Here is a 14706-nt window from a genome sequence, read left to right as displayed (position 1 = left end):
CAGAAAGAAGGATTTGGGGAGACAATGAATACCAGATCGGGAAAGGAGTACATCAAGGCTGTATATTGTCACCTTGCTTATTTAACTTATATGCAGAGTACATCATGAGAAATGCTGGACTGGATGAAGCACAAGCTGGAATCAAGATTGCTGGGAGAAACATCAATAACCTCAGATATGCAGATGACACCACCCTTATGGCAGACAGCGAAGAAGAATTAAAGAGCCTCTTGATGAAAGTGAAAGAGGAGAGTGAAAACGTTGGCTTAAAACTCAACATTCAGAAAACTAAGATCATGGCATCTGGACCCATCACTTCATGGCAAATAGATGGGGAAACAGTGTCAGACTTTATTTTGGGGGGCTCCAAAATCACTGCAGATGGTGATTGCAGCCATGAAATTAAAAGACACTTATTCCTTGGAAGGAAAGTTAGGACCAACCTAAACAGCTTATTAAAAAGCAGAGACATTATTTTGCCAACAAAGGTCCGTCTCATCAAAGCTATGGTTTTTCCGTAGTCACGTATGGATGGATATGAGAGTTGGAGAATAAAGAAAGCTGAGGACCGAAGAATTGATGCTTTTGAACTGTGGTGTTGGAGAAGACTCTTGAGAGTCCGTTGGACCGCAAGGAGATCCAACTAGTCCATCCTAGAGGAAATCACTCCTGAATATTCATTGGAAGTACTGAAGCTGAAACTCCAATACTTTGGCCACCTGATGTGAAGAGCTGACTCATTTGAAAAGACCATGGTGCTGGGAAAGATTGAAGGTGAGAGGAGAAGGGGACGACATAGGATGAGATGGTTGGATGGCATCACCATCAATGGACATGAGTTTAGGTAAATGCCAGGATTTGGTGATGGACAGGGAGGCCTGGCGTGCTGCGGTTCATGGGGTTGCAAAGAGTCGGACACGACTGAGCGACTGAACTGAATACCTATACCAAAGGCCAAGGGGTATGATTTGGGGGGTTGTATATAAGTATCTAGACACAGTAAAATATATTTGTGACCTACAGATAAGACATGAATAATAGATGTCATCACTGTCAGGATTTTATGGTCCTAGGGTAAAGAATTTGTTAGGAGGAGTCAGATACAATAGACCATCCTTGGAGTGTCCGAGTAAGGGAATGTTTTCTAATTTCTAAACTATTCTTATTATTGCCTCATATTAGCAAATAGCACTTCTTTTGGGTTTGATTAACCCCAACAGAAACCGCTGGGGTTTAGAGTGACCTCATGGATCTCTTAATCGATTGCTGTATCATTCCTGATGTAAGAAGGACTTGTAAGACAATTTGAGACTTGTAAACATGCTTCATAGTGGCTGCTCTGTAGTCACTGTTGCTGTTTGTTTTAAAGCTAGGAGTTGGCGGAACCCACAGGGATATTTCATTTGGGCTGTTTTGGACCAAACCAGGGCTTTCCACAATTCTTGATAAGTCTTGTTCCCAATTGCAGGCTGGGGCTGGACTTCTGACAGGGACACAAAGCTGCTGCTCTACTGCTACTGTATTCAAGCTGTGTCTCAGACATATGTTGTGGCTGATTGCCAAAATGTTACTGTTTTCTCAGGCTGACTTTGTTTCAAGTGAAAATCATTTAGTTCAATGACAGTTAAGCTGTGAAAAACCCAAACTGATACCACTGTTTTTTTTGTTAGGTCAGTGCAGGTCTTTTCCGGTTACTGGATTGAAATGACCAGACCTAGAGTTCCTGCTGTCTTGCTTCTCAAATAGTGTGAGGAGCCACTTTGCCTTTCAAAACAAAGTCAAAAATAGGTCAGATTTACCTCTACGAGAAATTCAGCAGATGCTGTCCCTTAAGAGTAGCTGTAAATCACTATTGCATTATACTCCCTTTAAAACCATAGATCCGTAATACCTGTGTCTCCAACTAGTTAGATACTTACTGGTTTCCTTATATCAATTCAGTAATTATCACAAACTGTACTTAACCTTTCAGTACTTCCTTATTTTCTTCAGATCCTTGACTTGACACTCTAAATCAATTGGAGAAACAAAATGAAATTCACAGATACAAATATTTTCTATAGACCGAACCATCATCATCACACTAAGAAATGTATGTTTCTTAAATAAACATCTCTTTTTTGATGCAGATAGCATTAAATGTACTTTCTGATGAAAAATTCTTCTGACTTGGAGTAAACATATGAACAGTACATCAGATATTTCTCACTAGGGTAGAGGAATTGACCCTATCTCCCAGTCTCCAATTGTATGGAAACTTCAAGGTGGCAACTGTTTGCAATGTAAAATTCTCCTCCATCTTAATGCTTTTTAAAGTGACATATTACTTGTTTTGAATATTTATTTTCTCCAAATTTAAGATTTACCCAACTTTTGCTTTTAAAGCAAAATGATTTTCTCTCCCAGCTTAAACAATATCTTACCATATTCTTTCACTATGATGTTACACATAAGTATGTATTTTCTTCTGTCATTAAAATTACAAGGCTTGAGAAAAGTTTCTGCTGAAATAATTCCTAATTCCCTTAATAGTTATTTTTCCCTCTGGTACCCCCCAGGCATATGTCAGGGGAAGTTAGGTTAAGCAATATATTTTAATCCTGCATTGTTCTAGACAGAAAGAAAAAGTGATACCTATATGATATGCATTCTTGAAAAGTATACAGTAACAATGAAGTTTTGGTTTTCTTTATTGCTTCTGTTTTTCAGTAAACTGAGAACCACACTACATTTTCTTAGATTTCTGGGTGGCTCCTCTGAGTGGAAAGGGAACTTTTCTCAAAAAGGTAGGTTGTTGAGTAAGGAAGACATGGCCTCTGCCAACATGCTCTAAATAGTAGAATTTAGAATGATTTCTTTCATTTTCATAAATGTAATATGAAAAAACAAGTACATTGTTGTCATTTACTGAATAAGGAGGATACTTAAAACTTCAGCAATTTTAGTGTTTTGAAAGATAACCAAAAGGGAATTTAAAGTCTTTATGAGCCACATGCTCCATAACTGGCCATCAAGCCTGATTACCTCCTCTGTTGATGTCCTTCCTTAGAACTGATTAGCACCTTTGATTTTGCTGATGAATTTGAGGGTGACTTGACTTTGGGTGGCCTCCCAGTCTCTGCTGCTGGTTCAGCTGAGGTGTTTCTTCTGAGACGAGTTAACAAGTTTATCTCAGCCAGTTCAGCATGAATCAAAGCTGAGACCCACTCCTTTTCTGATTTAAAAAAGAGAGGGGTCATGAAGGTTGTACTTATCATGTTGGCTAGAAACACAGGATTAGTTCTTTCACCCAGCACTCCAGTGTGAAAGGTAGCCTGTTTTCTGGGTAAGCACCTTTGTGTGAGTTAACGTTTGTGTAGAAAAGGTGGTTCACATCAACCTAGTTTCTCTCCACCTGTGATATGACAGACTACTCAGAATAGTTAACTCACGGGGGTACTTGTCCCTGAGTGGCAGTAGAATAGATTTTAAATATTGAGTACTGAATCCAGCCTTACAGGCCACTGCCAGATAAAAACAAAGATACCTATAAAAAATACTAAGTACAGGAGGAGCTCATGAAAATTAAAACTAATATTTTAAATAAGTTATAAGCATCTCTGAAAAGATACATATCAAAGCATTACTAAAATGGTGTCTGTGATAATTTTATTTTTCTTTTTTTTTGGACTGGCTCACCTTTTTTTTTTTTTTTTTTAACTTTACAATATTGTATTTGTTTTGCCATATATCAACATGAATCCACCACAGGTATACACGTGTTCCCCATCCTGAACCCTCCTCCCTCCCCGTACCGTCCCTCTGGGTCGTCCCAGTGCCCCAGCCCCAAGCATCCAGTATTGTGCATCGAATCTGGACTGGCAACTTGTTTCATATATGGTATTATACATGTTTCAATGCCATTCTCCCAAATCATCCCACCCTCTCCCTCTCCCACAGAGTCCAAAGGACTGTTCTATACATTACCTTTTTTTTTTTTTTTTTTGCCCAACAGTAAGCACTCATTATTTGTATAAATTTTTTAAAGTTATATTCTTAAAAAGGAAAAATAAAAAATAAAAACTCCTTACCCCCAAATACTTCTCAGTTGCCTGCCAAGTAATCTTGAATTCCTGAGGTAAGGTATTCCAAATGCCTTTAATTCCATTTAAAATTATTAATCTGTCCGTAACACATGGGTATCTCCCAACTCTGATTACTACAGTGATTTTCAAAGGGTGCTCCCCGGACCAGGCTTATCAGCATCACTTGGGAACTTGTTAGAAACGCGTATTCTCAGGCCCCACCCACCTCAGAAGTTTTGCCTCAATCAGTCAGATAACCAGCTAGGTTTGAGGATAGCTGCTCTGTGTTATTTATGGTTTTCCCACTTGGGACTGGCATATATTTTTCATGGAACGAAACAAAAAGAGCCTAAAGGAGGCTGGGAGATGACTGACTTGATTGTTTTGGTGAGGAACTGGCAGAGGTGTTAGAATCTGGAACTTGGAAGGGTGTGCTCCTGCCATCCACATTGAAGAGGGGAAACAGGCTGTGTGGAGGGCTCCCAGTAGGCCAGAGATATGCTCAGGGAGAGCATGGGTGCATGGGCTCGCGAGGAGAAGCACAAACCAGCTCTGGACACAAGCGTTTCACATCACCCACAGAAGTTCAGTTTGGGGCATGACCAGCTTGTGTGCAGTTGCATATACAGGGCTCTGATACTGAACACTAGGGAAATAAAATTGCAGCATTATCTTTGCAAATCCAAGGTGGAAAACTTCAGACATTGGCACATTTCCTAGTTTCTGGCCATAAATTGAGCTCAGTATTCACAAATACATAATCTCACCTTTTGAACTTGCATGGAGCAGCCACTGTAGAACTTCTGCCAGAGAATCAGTGCGTAAAATGTTACACAGCTTTTCCAGAATCTGACAGAGAATATTAGGGTTACATAGTGAGCAGTTTATAAGGTTTCCTTTACTGTCTCCACAATCTTGTCGTCCCAAATGTAACTCTGTACACAGTATTCAAGTCAACTGGGATTTTAACTTGGAAGCCAGATTTCAAATAGGAAAAAAAACATCTTCAGTACAAATACAGTTGACTCTTGAGCGAGGCAAGGTTAGTCTATTGCCAACCCTCCAGGCAGTCAAAAATCCAACTATAACTTAGAGTCAGCCCTCTGTATAGGTGGCTCCCCCATATTCTAAATTCCACATCCATGGACGCAACCAACCATGGATCATGTAGCACTGTCATGTTTACTACTGAAAAAAATCCACGTATAAGTGGACCTACGCAGTTCAAACTCATAGTGTTCAAGGGTCAACTGCAATAGTTTAGGTTAAACCATGCAGTTTTCTCTTGTTTTGTCTCTTCAGTACCAACATCTTGTAGAGGAGTGATTCACTTTTCTTCTCTTTGGGAACTGATCCTTTCCTACTGCATCATGGGATTCTCTGGTCACAGAACTGCCCCATCAGTTTTGCTCCTCTCTGTAGTGAGTGAACCTAGCTGGATTTATCATTGTTCCTCAGGCCCCAGAACACAGTGATTGGCCCAATCGGATAGGAATATAATTCTCTTCAGTCAATCAGAATCCTTCATTGACTTCTTTTTCATTTGGCAGCTAACTGCTGTGTTGGTGATAGAGGAAATAATAAAAATGGACTATCAGATCAGATCAGATCAGTCGCTCAGTCGTGTCCGACTCTTGGCAACCCCATGAATCACAGCATGCCAGTCCTCCCTGTCCATCACCAACTCCCAGAGTTCACCCAGACTCACGTCCATCGAGTCAGTGATGCCATCCAGCCATCTCATCCTCTGTCGTCCCCTTCTCCTCCTGCCCCCAATCCCTCCCAGCATCAGAGTCTTTTCCAATGAGTCAACTATTCGCATGAGGTGGCCAAAGTACTGGAGTTTATTAAAAGTTCAAAATATTAAGCACATGTAATGTTTCCAGATTTACTCTAAATTGTATCTGCTTTTGGAATTTAGACATACCTGAAATTTAAACCTGTCTCCTGAACATCAGTCCATCTGTGGCCATAGACATACTATAGGTAATTTGAACCCCAAATACCTAAAACTTCACCCATCTTTTTTCTTTATAAAACTTGCTCCAAACCTGCTGTCCCTTCTGGTTCCCCATCTCAGTGGACAGCACCTGCATACGTTTAATGTATGTCCAAGCAAGACCCTGGGATTCACCCTAGATGATTCCCTTGTCCTTTTCTATGTCACACTGCCAAACAAGTTCAGTAGATTCTTTCTTGTAAATATGTCTCAAATCTCCATTTCTCTTTATCCCCACAGCCTTGCTTGACACAGTGTAAACCATCAATTCTTGCTTGAGCTACTGAAACATATTTTTTCCTAGACTTTCTGCCTGAAAACTTTTATTACAATACTATTAATTAAACAGATATCAATATTTGTGTCTATCATTGATTTAGGTGCTGGAAATACAGAATTTAAAGGGCAGAAAAATCTGCTGTCCTGTATTCAGCTTTGTTTTTTTATTAAGATTCCTGTCCTTGATGCCTTATCCTAGAAGAAAACAAATTAAATTTGTTTCTAATTTCATGGCAAATCAATGGAAATAGCAAAAGTAGAAGAATAGCCCTGTGGTATTTTCCAGGCCACTCTGCCTCCCACGGTTTTGTCATCAATATAGTGATTGCACATCACCCCTGGCTTCTTCTAACTCATAGGTCATTTACTGATCAACTCTGAAAGAATGTAATTAATCATTTCAGTGAAAGAAAATAGAAGATGTCTTCCTCAGAACCCTGCTTTCTCTTCATTTTTATTCTGGAAAGCAGTTATAATAAGTGGTGATAAATAAAGTGGGTGATTTTGACCTACTGAAATTTGATTTTAGGATTTGAGAGTGTAGATCTAGATTAGCCACAAATGTGGGTCAGAGCCCCCTATTCTTTTTCTAAGGTGTGACCTTTCTGGTGTCTCAGCTGTATCCTTGGTGTGTTCACCAAGATCACAACTCCAGTATCTTTAAGCAGCACATTCCCTCCCATTAGCTGTCTTCTGCCAGGTCTCAGACTCCCATCCTATGCAGGTGCAGTCTGTATTGGGCTAAAGACTCAGGCAATCTTGTACAGATTTCTGAAGCTCATTCTCTGCACAGCTACTTCTTCAGTATCTTAATTTGCAAATTCCAGCCACTTCAGCATCCCCAAACTCTAAACTCTCTTTTCTCTACCTAGTGAAGCTCTTACTCCCTTTTTGGCCTCCACTTCTCTGTGCCGTGATTTAGGAATGTGTCCCAGGAAGAAATCTGCAAGTAAAAAACAAGAGCAGGCCTTGGATTTCAGGCTGAGTAGTTTTAACTCAATTCAGTTGTCAATGGGAACCATTAAAGAGTTTTAAGGATGCTAGTGATGTGATTTTTTTGTACATTCATGGTGTTCCCAAGTTATGGATTTATTAAACCTGCCTCTTACTTTGATTTCCTGATCCAGATAGTTTGGTATGCAGATGGTGTTCTCTTTGATGGCAGTCTTGGTACTCGTCACCTCTGAAGAAGAAGAACTAGCAGTAGAGCATGACTTTGGAGTCCGTGGTGGATTTTTTACCTTCATTTCATCCTAAATCATAGGTATAATATAATCAATATGCATATGCATCCACTTATATTTTCTATGAAAATTGAATGTAAAATGAATGAGAAATGTAACTGAGACACATACATGAAAGTAAGAAGAGGTTAGTTTTAATCCTCCCTTAAAAAGCTCATTATCAAATATTTACATTTGAAGATGGAACAAATTAATGATATGTTATTTACTTTTTATAAAACCATTTTAAACCTTTGGTTTAAAAGATAATTCTACAACGTTTAATGTGTAACCATCATTTATCCTGCTGCTTCTGGTAACAGCCAACTCACGACACATGAGATTTTCTATTGAGATTGTTCTTTTATGACTGGAGAAAGTCAGCCAAGAGTTTTTATGCTCTCTGTGAAGAAACTACATGGTATGAGCCACTGCTTCCTGGCTCTGCTAAATGACAGCTGAGAGCTGGAGAATTGGAGGAGTAAACTCAGGTACTTCCCTTGGTTAGTTGGAAAAGGAGATAGAAAGGCTATTTTTTTGTTCTGGGAGGTGAATATACTGTTTGCAGTCTTTTTAAAAAAACTGTATTGTCTATTCCAAGAGAGGCTTTTTCATCTTCAGAAGAAAGTAATACATAAAGGTACACAGAAGCTGGTAGCTGAATGTGTCAGCTAGGGACTGCAGTGATTACAATCTCTAAAGCAATATTCAGTTGTTGATGTTTAATGAAAATAAGGGCTTCCCAGGTGGCTCAGTGGTAAAGAATCCGTCTGCCAAGCAGGAGACATGGATTTGATCCCTGAGTTGGGAAGATCCCCTGGAGAAGGAAATGGCAATGCATTCCAGTATTCTTGCCTGGGAAATCCCATGGACAGAGGAACCTGGTGGGCTACAGTCCAAGGGGTCACAAAAGAGTTGGACATGATTGAGCAAGTAAACAACAACACAAGAGAAAATAAAGCTGTATTGTATATACATATTGTAAATGCACTCTTCTGTTAAGGTTTATTATACAGACTTATTGTTTAGGGGAATAGCAATATTATATATGTATGTATGTATGTATATATACACACACACATTTACATAATGTATATATATGTGTATGTGCATGTATATATTTATGTTCAACCCTGCACTGAACACAGCTAAAATGGTAGATTAAAATACTTTTTAAGTTTAAACTGTTGCATGAATAACTTAGGAATTAATGGGTCAAAAAATAAAATAGAAATGAGACACTTGAGGTGTAGGGTGTACAGTAGCCATTTTTTTGCTGAGATCATTGTCTTATTCCAGAAAATGAAAACTTTCCTTTTGACAGTCTTAAAGTTCCTGAAAGATGGGACCCAAATAAAGGCCAACAAAGATATACACCCTCAAGGTCAAGGTGACCTAGAAATGCAAAGTCCTTGAAGAAATGTAGCCTTAGATCAAGGCTTGAACTTGGGTAAATTGGTCGAGGCTGGTAGGGCCTCAGGGTTCCTACAGAAGCAAACACCAATTCTCTGGAAGAAAATGCATTTATCATGATCTTCAGATTCCTATAAATGATTTTTCATAAATAATGTCTAATAATTAAATCATGAGTCAAAGAAGAAATTATAATGTGAATTAGAAAAAGGACTTGTCATCAAAATGGCTCCTTCTTACAAAAACACCAGAATCACAACTAACTGCCAAACAACCATCAAAAAAGAAAAAAAAAAATGTAGGGTGTACCAAAAAAAATACCCTATACACAAAGATAAAGAAGAAACCACAACAAGACTGTAGGAGGGACACATGTGTAAAATCAGATCTCATATCCACAAGGTGGATAATCCACAAACTGAAAAATAGTTATACCACAGAAGTTCTCCACAGGAGTGAAAGTCCTGAGCCCCACGTCAGGCTTCCTAGCCTGGGGGTCTGACAACAGTACGAGAAGGCTCCAGAGAATCTGGCTTGGAAATATTTGATTGCAAAAATTCCACAGGACTGGGGGAAAAAGACAATCTACTCTTGGAGGGTACATACAAGGTCTAGTGTGCGCCGGGACCCAGGGAAAAAAGCAATAACTGATAGAAAAAGGAGACAACTTAGAAGGAGGGGATTGTGTGTGGAGGGGAGAGGGGCTCGATGGGAGGAAGGGTTAGGAGGGTGAGGACATTATACTTATAGCTGATTCATGTTGTTTTACAGCAGAAAATAACAACATTGTAAAGGAGTTATACTCCAGTTAAAAAGTAAATTTAAAAAATAAAAACCATAATGTGATGGAAAAAAGAAAATCAGTAAGGTTATTAAAGACTTGAGCGACATTATTAACCAACTTGACCTAATTGATATTTACATAGCACTCTCCCAAGAACCAACATTCTTTTTATAGACAATGTTCAAGAGTGAACATTCTTTTTATAGACATATGGAAAATTTATCAAGGTTGGACATACTCTGGACCATATAACATCTCAATAAATAAAAAGTTTCAAAGTAAAGGGTGTTCTCTGACCATAATGGAGTTAAATTGGAAATCAATCATATAAAGATAACTTTAAAATCCCCAAATATTTGGAAATTAATGTAATTTTAAGTAACTCACGAGACAAGAGGTTTAAAAGAAAGTAGGTAGTATGTTGAGCAGAATGAAAAGGAAAACTCAGCAAGTAAAATTTGGAGGATGCAGCCAAAGCAGTGTTTGTAGAAAAATTATAGTAATATAGGAAAGTGAAAGTGGAGAGGGAAAAAGTTGGCTTAAAGCTCAACATTCAGAAAACTAAGATCATGGCATCTGGTCCCATCACTTCATGGGAAATAGATGGGGAAACAGTGTCAGACTTTATTTTTTGGGGCTCCAAAATCATTGCAGATGGTGACTGCAGCCATGAAATTAAAAGACGCTTACTCCTTGGAAGAAAAGTTATGACCAACCTAGATAGCATATTGAAAAGCAGAGACATTACTTTGCCAACAAAGGTCTGTCTAGTCAAGGCTATGGTTTTTCTAGTGGTCATGTATGGATGTGAGAGTTGGACTGTGAAGAAAACTGAGCACCGAAGAATTGATGCTTTTTGAACTGTGGTGTTGGAGAAGATCCTTGAGAGTCCCTTGGACTGCAAGGAGATCCAACCAGTCCATTCTGAAGGAGATCAGCCCTGGGATTTATTTGGAAGGAATGATGCTAAAGCTGAAACTCCGGTACTTTGGCCACCTCATGTGAAGAGTTGACTCATTGGAAAAGACTCTGATGCTGTTAGGGATTGGGGGCAGGAGGAGAAGGGGACGACAGAGGATGATATGGCTGGATGGCATCGCTGACTCAATGGACGTGTCTCAGTGAACTCCGGGAGTTGGTGATGGACAGGGGGGCCTGGCGTGCTGCGATTCATGGGGTCACAAAGAGTCGGACACGACTGAGTGACTGAACTGAACTGATGCCTATATTAGAAAGGGAAAATGTCTCAATTCAACACATAAGTTTTCATCTTATATAAAGACATGAACCAAAGTCAGTGAAATAGAAACAAAAAATAGAGATCATCAATGAAATGAAACGCTGATTCTTTAATAATAAAACTAATAAACCTCTAGGAGCATCAGGAAAAAAAAAAGACAAGTTACATACCGATATCAAGAGTGAGAGACAGAACATCTGCAGATTATATAATATTTTAAAGGATATTTTATGAATGACTTCTTATCAGTAAATTCAACAACTTTGATGAAATGGACACATTTTTTGAAAAACATAACCAAAATCTTGATTTCAAGAAAACTCCAGGTTCAGATGGTTTCACTGCAGAATTCTACTAAACTTTTAAACAAAAAATAATACTAATTATACATAAAATTTCCTAGACTATTAAAAAGGAGTTTCCAACTGATTTTATAAACCCATTTACCAAAACCGGGAAAGACATTCATTACCAATAAACTACAAATATCCTTTATGCACATAGACACAAAAATGCTAACCACTGTTTTATGAAATTAAATATATAAAAAGAATAATACATCATAATCAAGTGGAGTTTTCCCTCAGCAGTGCAGTCTAGTTTAACATTTGGTTAACCAATGCAATTCACCATTATTAACAGACTATAAAAGAAAAATCACATGATCATTTCAAATACATGCTGCAAAAGCATTTGGCAAAATCCTACCCCCATTTCTGATAAAAACTCTCAGAACACTAGAAACTGCTTCAGCCATGTAAAGGGCACCTCTGGATAAAGTAAACTAATACCACAATGGCAAAAGTCTGAATGTTTTCCCCCTGTGATTAGGTACAAGGCAAGAATGTCTGCTGTCCTCACTTAAATTCAGCATTGTACTAGAGGTTAGCCATTGCAGTAAGGCACAAGAAACAAATAAACAGCATGTGAGTTTGAAACCACAGGAAAAAGATTTTTAATTTGGGATTTATAAAAATTGTACATTTTGATTCTTCAAAAGACACTAATACCTAAAAAAACAGTAAGCCTCAATTGGAAGAAAACATTTGCTAAATGTATGTGTGACAAAAGAATTGTATCTAGAATATATAACAAATGTTTAAAACTTAATGATAAAAAGACCAACACCCTAATTGAAAAAACTGACAAAATATTTGAACATATACTTTATGTAAAAAAAATACATGGATGGCAAGTAAAAACATGAAAACATGTCATTGGACAAATGTAAATTAAGACCACAGTGAGATACCATTGCACACCCACTAGATTGGCCAAATAAAATATTGGTCATATTAAGTTTTAACAGGATATGCAGGAAAGAAAACCATTATATATAACTGGTGAGAATGTAAAATCCTATAACCACTTTGGAAACTTTGGCGGTTTCTTAAAAATTTAAACATACATGTGCTGTAAGACCTGGCCTCCCTGGTGGTTCAGACAGTAAGGAATCTGCCTGCAATGCAGGAGACCCAGGTTTGATCCCTGGGTTGGGAAGATCCCCTGGAGGAGGAAATGGCAATCCACTCCAGTATTCTTGCCTGGAGAATCCTGTGGACAGAGGAGCCTGGCAGGCTACAGTCCATGGGGTTGCAAAGAGTTAGACACGACTGAATGGCTAACACACACACTACTGTAAGACCCAGTCATTCCACTCCTACTTATGTACCCAAGAGAAAATATATATCCATACAAAGATTTGTACACAAATGTTCATATCAGCTTTGTTAAAAACTGGAAACAACGTAAGTCCATCAACAGGTGAACATATAAACAAATTGTGAGATACCAATATAATTGAATACTACTCAGCAATAAAAAAAGGAATGATACGCATAACAAGATGAATGAGTCTTAAACATGCTGAGTTAAAGAAACCAGATTTTTTTAAAGATCACTGTAAATTTCATTTACCTAAAATCCTAAAAAATGCATGGTAATCTTTAGTGACAGCAGATAAATGTTTGCCTGTGGGAGGGCCAGGGTCATGAGAAAATTTCGGGAAGTCTTTATTCTCTTGATTTCAGTCTGTGAATAAGTATGTCAAAATTCATCAATCTGAACTCTTTAAAAATGTACATTTTATATCATGTTAATTATACTTAAAGCTGTAGGAAAAAAAAATATTGTGAAAAACTCTTTTCCAGAAAGATATATATGTGAAGAGAAGGAGAGGAAATGATAGAAGTCAAAACCAAATAGGTAGCTATAAATAGTTGATTCTTTACCTTTTTAATTACTAAGGGATTATCACTGGAAGTTTTGAAGCACTCCTTGACTTTTCGACAGGGCTCTGAAATGACAGGAAAAATATATTTATTTAGATCAAACTGAAAAATAATTTCTACCACATGATACATCCATCACTTGCTGAAATGGATGAGAGTACATCTGAATTTCAATTAGAGTCAACCCAGGTATCTGTTTATAAATACTAGAAAACCTGCAGGTAGAATTATACTTTAACAACATAATAAAAGTGTATTTATAAAATGAATTCTATGCCCATGAAGAAGCGATAAAGAAATACTACAAGAACTTTCTTGATCTGGGTAAACTGGTTCTTAAAAAGTATGTATTTCAGTATAAGACATGTTTTCTTTGTTTTCTGTCCATATGACTGTCACTTTCTCTAACTAAAGAGATTACATGTGTACTCTTTGCCCTGTAGACAAAAAGAGATGTGTGTTGAGTTATAATTACATTCTTTATTCTATGTACTTCATCTGTCTTGCAACCCTGCCAATTTCACATAGCCATCTAATTAAATTACCCTTAATTACACTTAAATATTTGCTTAATTTCCTTTTGCATTCATTTAAATATACATTCTGTGTGATGCTGTTTTCCCCCCCACCCCCCACTGAAGCCATAGTTAACAAAACAATTTTTTAAAAGCTGAAAAGATTTTGTGCATATACACAGTAGTAACTGAATTCATTAGTTCTAGCTGAGGAAAGATTTTTTTTTTTTAATATAAAGTTACCTCTCTCCAAGTAGTGAGAAGGAAGTTATGGATAGTGATTCTGCTTAGTGTCCACTTGTGGGAAACAGAAACCTCTCATCTATTTTAAGCAAAAATGTAAATAATACATAGAATTTAGCTGTTTGTAATATTACAGTTGGAGCAGTGAACTCTTTATATAGATTTTTCTTAATTGGTGGAAAATTGCTTTACAACATTGTGTTGGTTTCTGCTGTACAACAATGTGAATTGTCACATATATACATAAATTATCACATATATAAAAATTATATATATCCCCTTTTATATAAATATATATATCCCCTGTATAGTCACAACAGCATGAATTGTCATTAATATATATACATTATTATATATTAATATATAAATTATGATATATGTATATCCCCTTCCTGTTGAGCCTCCCTCCCCTCCACTCTCCCCACCCCTCTAGGTCATCACAAAGCACCAGGCTGGGCTCCCTGTGTTATATAGCAACTTCTCACTATCTTACACATGATAGTGTATATATGTCAGTGCTAGTAGAGAATAGACTTATGGACACAGTGGGAGAAGGTGAGAGTGAACTCTGTCTTGATCTTCACAAATCACTTCAAGAACAATACCATGTGCCTGACCCACCAGGGCGGGCACAGCCTTTATCACAATTGGAGGAAGGAAACTCGGGAGGCCATGGCCATGTCAACTGCTGTCACAATATCCATGAGGCTAAATC

At 37.8% G+C, this 14706-nt stretch overlaps 2 protein-coding genes across 23 annotated transcripts in view; one reads left to right on the top strand and one right to left on the bottom strand.

Annotated features, from left to right (window-relative positions):
- The window catches only part of TRMT10A (tRNA methyltransferase 10A), a 51935-nt gene extending 43124 nt beyond the window's left edge, over positions 1-8811 (top strand). For 5 of the 10 annotated variants that reach the window (XR_015165709.1, XR_015165705.1, XR_015165707.1 and 2 more), the window contains 3 exons: positions 522-774; positions 2710-2786; positions 7470-8811. The gene's annotated coding sequence lies outside the window, so the exon portion shown is untranslated. Of the gene's footprint in view, positions 1-96; positions 775-2709; positions 2787-7469 lie in introns of all 10 variants that reach the window. The other 5 variants (XR_015165706.1, XR_015165708.1, XR_015165704.1 and 2 more) reach the window with 2 other exon arrangements.
- C6H4orf17 (chromosome 6 C4orf17 homolog) overlaps positions 1-14706 on the bottom strand; it is an 88815-nt gene that overhangs the window by 1063 nt on the left and 73046 nt on the right. For 7 of the 13 annotated variants that reach the window (XM_086406733.1, XM_086406724.1, XM_086406726.1 and 4 more), the window contains 5 exons: positions 13234-13298; positions 7452-7595; positions 4832-4913; positions 3025-3214; positions 1966-2009 (listed from right to left, as the gene is read on the bottom strand). In XM_086406733.1, the coding sequence (XP_086262859.1) occupies positions 1966-2009; positions 3025-3214; positions 4832-4913; positions 7452-7589 (454 nt within the window). In that variant the 5' untranslated portion in view covers positions 7590-7595; positions 13234-13298. Of the gene's footprint in view, positions 1-1919; positions 2010-3024; positions 3215-4831; positions 4914-5885; positions 7286-7451; positions 7596-13233; positions 13299-14706 lie in introns of those variants that run through there. The other 6 variants (XM_086406729.1, XM_086406727.1, XM_086406728.1 and 3 more) reach the window with 6 other exon arrangements.

This window comes from Bos grunniens, chromosome 6 (genome assembly GCF_055505025.1).
Source record: "Bos grunniens cultivar Pamir isolate PY7600 chromosome 6, Bosgru_T2T1.0, whole genome shotgun sequence".
In the NCBI taxonomy this organism is placed as follows: Eukaryota; Metazoa; Chordata; class Mammalia; order Artiodactyla; family Bovidae; genus Bos; species Bos grunniens.
The sequence above is the reverse complement of the archived record's forward strand: the minus strand, read 5'-3'. Positions and strand labels throughout refer to the sequence as shown.